The sequence below is a fragment of the Seriola aureovittata genome, chromosome 3, assembly GCF_021018895.1.
Source record: "Seriola aureovittata isolate HTS-2021-v1 ecotype China chromosome 3, ASM2101889v1, whole genome shotgun sequence".
NCBI classification, from domain to species: Eukaryota; Metazoa; Chordata; class Actinopteri; order Carangiformes; family Carangidae; genus Seriola; species Seriola aureovittata.
The window spans coordinates 31,006,954-31,013,270 of record NC_079366.1 but is presented as its reverse complement, the minus strand read 5'-3'; the positions used below and the strand labels follow the sequence as shown (position 1 = coordinate 31,013,270).

Sequence of the window (6,317 nt, the reverse complement as noted above, 5' to 3'; positions counted from 1 at the left end):
GACCTTTGACTGTGGGACAGCACAGTGTGTGTGTGTGTGTGTGTGTGTGTGTGTGTGTGTGTGTGTGTGTGTGTGTGTGTGTGTGTGCTAATAATGCTCACATTCCAGTGTTTTGTGTTCATTCATGCTGCCGTACGAGCTGCTGACTGTCTGTTTTAATGTGAACACCATCAGGCCTCCAAATATCAAGTTATCACAGTCTGACAGGACGCAGACTCTGCACACACACACTCACACACACACACACACTCACAGCCGGAGTGTGTGTGTGTGTGTGTGTGTGTGTGTGTGTGTGTGTGTGTGTGTGTGTTTTGTGGACATGGTGCTGGAGCAACAGCTACCCCTGCTGGCACACTGGAGTCACCGCAGGTGTATTCGACCTGCTGTACCCATAATGCCACAGGGCACGATGCCCGTTACAGTCTGTTTGTGTCTGTGTGACTCAGCGTCAGTCAGACAGGAACATATTTAACACTTGGACTTGAATCTGTGGCGATCGCTGAGAGGGAACAACAGCTGCTGCAGCAAACAGCTGGACACCAACACGTTTCAATGGTGCTCAATCACAAAATACATGAAAATGGATCTGAGACACATTTATCATGTTGAGATAGAATAAACATATATGTTCCTTTAAATGTTTTCTTTATATTTATTAGATCCACAATCCGAACAAAGACAGGAACAAACAATTAAAACAAATAGATTCCCACTTACCCCAGAGCCCCGCACCACGAAGCAGGATCTGAGGTTATCGAGGTAACTTCCTACAACGGTGGTTCACTTCGTACCGGGTGAATCACCATGGTAACTGATGCTGAACTTCAGAAGATCACATTAAAACCTTTCAACAGCCAAACTACGGACCAATCAGATACCTGGAAAACTGAGTCATCAATCCTACAGGATCCCGACGGGAACAAAAGAGTTTACAGTAACGTGATCAATAATAAAAATCTAAACCTATGAATCTGTTTTACGCCCTTGATGTCTGTGTGTGAGAGTGTGTAAGAGGTTAGCACCTAAATTTACTTTTTTCACAAAAATCAAAGTTTCTTTTTAAATTTCAACCTTTTTGTTTGAAAGATCCTGTAAAAACTTTGTTCATAAACATTTTTACCGTAATTAGTGATGAGTGTAATCCACTGAGGCCTACTGTTAGATCTCTCCATCGCACTCTGCCCCGCCCACCTTAGCAACCTCGGGCCAATAGAAACTGTTGTTACATGTCAAGTAGTGTTGTAGCAAACATTCAATATCAGGTTCTGTGATTGGTTGTGAAAGTTTAAAAACCTCAACTAACTCCACCCCACAGATGCTGATGACGGAGAAAACAAAGAGATATGAGGCTTAACGGCTCAGATACATGTGGGTTCACTATTTGGCAGGAAACAGATCACTTTTGCCTTTTTTATATAATGTGTTATAACAGCTTATAAATTAACAAGTGAATTAATAAACTTGTTATATTTTCCGACTCTATTAATTTACTGGACAAGGAAAGAAAACATGTTGAAGGTATAATTTCAAAGTGTGACTTTGAATGATCATGTAACTAAAAAAACAAACAAATACAGCACCAATCAGTTTATTTGTATTTATATGTTTTAATGTGAGAAACACAGATGACAGACTTCTGCTTTATTCATGATCTGCTCTTCAGGAATTATTTCAAAATCAACAGAAATAGAGAAATAGAAATAATAAAATCTACATGTTGTCACGTTTCACTTTTTACGATTTTTGACAAATACTGTATCTCTCAGTGATTCTTACAAACAGCTGTTGCAGATATTAGATCAGATCACATTTGACTGAAAAACCTCTTGAATTCTGATCATTTCCTCAAAAACTCCCTCTAAAGAGACTTAAAGTTAAAATGCATCTTTCCTCCTTTATACCAGTGACTCATACTGTACTCTCTGTGTTCATGTTGTAACTCTGAGACGCTCTGAAGCAGTAAATGTTAAAAAGGGTAAAAATCCACTACACAGTAACTACAACAGTGACATAATAAATGACAGTGAAATGTTGAATTTAAAAACTGATCAGTTTGTCATTGTTTGGTTTGTTTTTATGTCTCTAATCCACTGGAATCCTAGTATTTACACCTGAGACTCTATTGTAGTATAAATACTGTATCTGCTGTATATTTACACTGTAGACATACAATGTAAAGATTCATTTAACAAGTATATTGATTGTTGTCAATGCTTCATCAAAAAAAAGATCAGGCAGTTGGATTAACAGGACAGATGATCAGAGGGGCGGAGTTTTTACCACCATCATTAGGATAGGGACAGAAAAATGGGTAGAGTTTCTCAGTGAAGGAGCAGCCAGTAAAGGAGTAGATGAGAGCTGCAGCAGCTACGTCATAAAAGGAGACCAGACCCTCCTCATGATCCACAAACACCCCCACCTTCTCAGGCTGAGACTTCAGAGAGAGACGGACTGGGGGGTTAGCAAGAGCTTCATACTCGTTTCCATTTCTCAACCATATCGTCCAGTAACCATCATCAGGTCTCAGTGTGATGTCTCCCTTCCTGTTGATCGACTCTCTGGCCACTCCTAAAATCCAGTCAGTCTTTCCTTTAACCTGAACCTCAAAGTAAAATCTGCCTGAAGAGAAACTCTGCTTTCCTAAGACAATAACACAGTGAGAAAATCTCTCTGAGTTGTCGGGGAGATTCTTCCTCACATCACCACAGTGAACTTGTTTTCCATCATCAGACAGGATGAGATAAGGATTTGCTGTATCAGGATCCAGAGTCACATCCTCTGCATACTGCTGGACCCTCTTCAGCTCAGCCTCAAACAGCTTCTTCATCTCTTCACTGAGCGTCTCCTCCAGCTGAGCCACAGCTCTCACCACAGTCCCCTCATATGATGGTGGACGGACTCTGACCTCTGTCCAGTCCTTGGTGGGTGGAGCAGCTTTCAGGGATGGGAAGCTTTGGAGGAGGTGGAGGTGGTCTTCAGAGAGTGAGAGCTGCTCCACCTCAGTGCTTCTCTTCATCAGCTCAGAGATTTCCTGTTCCAGCTCTGTGATGAAGTCTTCAGCCTGTTTGTCTGTGGTTTTCTGTTTGTCTTCGATCTCCTTTATGAGCTGGTTCAGGCCTCTGTCAACAGACTCCTTCAGAGCAGTGAAGACCTGAACACCTTCTGCTTTCTCTCTGTCTGCATCATCTTTACTGATCTTGACTGAGTGTTTGATCTCCTGAATCTTCACTCGTCTCTTCTGGATCATTTGCTGAATTTCAGCCTCTGTCTTCTCCAGCTCTGCCTTCTTTCCTTCATATCCTTCTTTCAGAGGAACAAACTCATGTGTCTTGTGGTCTAAAACAGAGCAGAGCATGCAGACACATGTCTGGTCGGTCTGACAGAACAGCTCCAGAGGTTTATCGTGCTTCGTACACATCCTGTCTTCCAGGTTCTCCACAGGGTCGATCAGCTGATGTCTTTTCAGGCCTGACACTGTCAGGTGAGGCTCCAGGTGAGTCTCACAGTAGGAGGTCAGACACACCAGGCAGGACTTCAGGGCCTTCAGTTTGGTTCCAGTGCAGACGTCACAGGGAACTTCTCCTGGTTTGGAAACTTGTTGCTCTGAGCTGCTGCTGCTGGTTTTCTGTTGAGCTTCATGTTTGAACTGAGCAACAACCTCAGAGATGAAAGTGTTGATGTCTAGTTCAGGTCTTATGTTGAAAACCTTTTTACACATGGGACACTGACACCTGTCACTAATGTCCCAGTGTGTAGTGATGCAGTTCTTACAGAAGTTGTGTCCACATGGTGTAGTGACTGGATCAGTGAACACATCCAGACAGATGGAGCACAGGAACTGATCTTCAGATCTCAGGTTGCTGGCAGCAGACATGTCGACACACTGAGAGGGAAAGTGAAAATGTGAATAAAAAATGTTTTATTTACAGAATTATTCATTCTGTGTTGAGTGTATCAATGATAATTAAAAATTAATGGTGAATTCTACACTTCAATTTATCTTTAATTCTCTCATGAAAAGAGGGGAACATCCTTTTTGATTAGTCCTCTAAGTTTATGTTAATCCTGTTCATAAATGATGCACAGGTCAGGGTTTATTAATACCTTCACCACCCAACACGCAGAAATATGCATTGTGTAATACTCATGTAGAATTGAAGTAGATGAGCTGACGTCAGCCCGTCGCGAAAGTAGAAAAAAACATTGGAAACCAAGTGTTCAGAGCAGACTGACGCCTGAGCTTTTGACTGGCTTTTATCTAATTAATTAAATCTTTAGCCATGTTTAACATGGATATCCTGTGGAAGACGATTCGAAACGCATGAAAAAAACACGTTTTAGGATTCTGACTTTTTTCTCAGAATTCTAAAAATTTCTCTTTTTTTCACAAATGTCCATTTGTGAAAATGTTTTTGCAGAATTCTGGAAAAAAATGTCAGAATTCATATTCTGACTTTAATCACAATATTTTGACTTTTCAGTCAGAATTTAAAAAAGAAAAAGAAAAAATCACTCGTGGCTCAAATCCTCTTCCATATCATCCAACAGTGCAACATTATGTGAATAACAGAAAACAAGGAAAAGCTCAATATGGCCCCTTTAAATAAATCATTCCTAATAATGACTGAGTTGAAAAAACAAAATCATGTAAACGAGAACAGTTTACTGGGAGTTCAGCTGTATAAAGATACTGTATATGAAAGCACAGAGAGTAGAGAAGCAAACATATTATGGTCCCACATTTTGTACTTTGCACAGCTACCTCTCTGAAACTTCAGGTGCTGTCAAAACAAACTGCTCGGGACTTCCTGGACTTGACTTGAGGCACAGACATTATAAAAATGAAGCATTTGTTTAAATTCCAGAGTTAAAAGACCCACATTTATACATTAAAATGGCTGCATTTCTAAAAACACATAGCTCCATAATTCCTGATGAGAACTGTTAGATCTGAGTCCAGGGTGACAAGACTACAAAATAATAATCAAGTATTTTCAATGCATCAATTAAGAAAAATTCCAAAATAAACTCCCACATTTGTACCTTTAATGGGGGATAATCTGTAAACTGACATAGAACAACGCTGGGTTGTTGGTCTGTTAGTTATCCTGAACTCAAATGAAGGAACAAGGGGGATTTCTCTGTGAGTTATGTAAACTTTAGACAAGACTCTGTTTTGTCACTTCTTGACAAAGCCACAGTCAAACATGTCGACTCATTCCTGCTTGTTGAAACACAGTGAATATGATCAGCTGTACTCACCAGGATCTGAGCAGTTGTTGAGGAAATCCTGATCAACTCTATTTAGTTTTTCTTTAGACAGAAACACAGAGATTCGTCTCGACTGCAGCTCTGCTGTCGCTCTCACTAACTTTCAGTTTCATTTCAGGAATGTGACGTTGCAGTTTACCTGTTCCTACTGTTGCTCCACCTCTCACTGCAGCTCTGTTTTGTCAGGGTTTGTTTCCTGCTTCAGGCTCAGACATGATTATAGTGACAGACATTTGACAGAAGATCAGAAACTTCTCACTTATTTCATCAGCTTTTCTCTGCAGTGTGAGTTTATCACTCTGAACACTTTTCACTAACAAGAATAAACCTCTCCTCTCTCTGATGTGCTGTCATGCTGACCTCTGCTGGACACAGAGGGAAACACATCTGACTGCTACAAACCTCAGACACTCTGAGGTGAAGACTCCACTTTCAAAATAAAACACTGCCACAAACACTTTCTTCTTCTGCTCAGGATTTAACTGCAGTGAAACTGAACAGCAGAGTAGTTTCATTCACTTCGCAGCTTCTGTCTCAGTGTCTGACTGTAGGTGAGACTGAGTGTTCAGGTGTAACAGCTCAGAGCAGCCACAACTTCCCTCCACCTCTTGAATGCAGGTTATAATGGTGGGTGAGTGTTTGGTCTACAGGGGAACATGTAGGAGAACCAGAGAACAATCAGTCCTCTTTATGCAGAACGACACATTTCAGAATCATATATATTAGATTATTAGATTATAATGCATTAATGTGTGAGCATTACCTTCATGTTGCAGCTGGTAAAGGTGGAGCTCATTTGAATTACTTATATATTTCTACAAAAAGGCCACATGTTCACTTTTACTGAAACTGAAGCTGAACTCTGTTTTGTTTATTGTTGTTGTTGTTTTTGCTGTTGTGTATTTGCTAGAGGGATTCTGGCGGGAGGCTCTGCACATGCGCAGCTCAGACATGAACGAGCTCTGGACAGGTGAAGACACTACGTTTGGTCGTCTCTCTATCAGTCCACAGGTAACGCACGACTCACTTTACGTTCTTAAACTGTC

At 40.8% G+C, this 6,317-nt stretch overlaps 1 protein-coding gene across 1 annotated transcript; it reads right to left on the bottom strand.

Moving 5' to 3' along the window:
• Nucleotides 1-1,573: 1,573 nt before the first annotated feature.
• On the bottom strand, nucleotides 1,574-5,361 carry LOC130164565 (E3 ubiquitin-protein ligase TRIM21-like). The gene is made up of 2 exons (XM_056369369.1): nucleotides 5,263-5,361; nucleotides 1,574-3,883 (listed from the first exon to the last, which is right to left on the bottom strand). Exon 2 carries the CDS (start codon nucleotides 3,872-3,874, stop codon nucleotides 2,231-2,233), a length of 1,644 nt encoding a protein of 547 aa, XP_056225344.1. The 5' UTR covers nucleotides 3,875-3,883; nucleotides 5,263-5,361; the 3' UTR covers nucleotides 1,574-2,230.
• Between the last annotated feature and the right edge of the window lie 956 nt (nucleotides 5,362-6,317).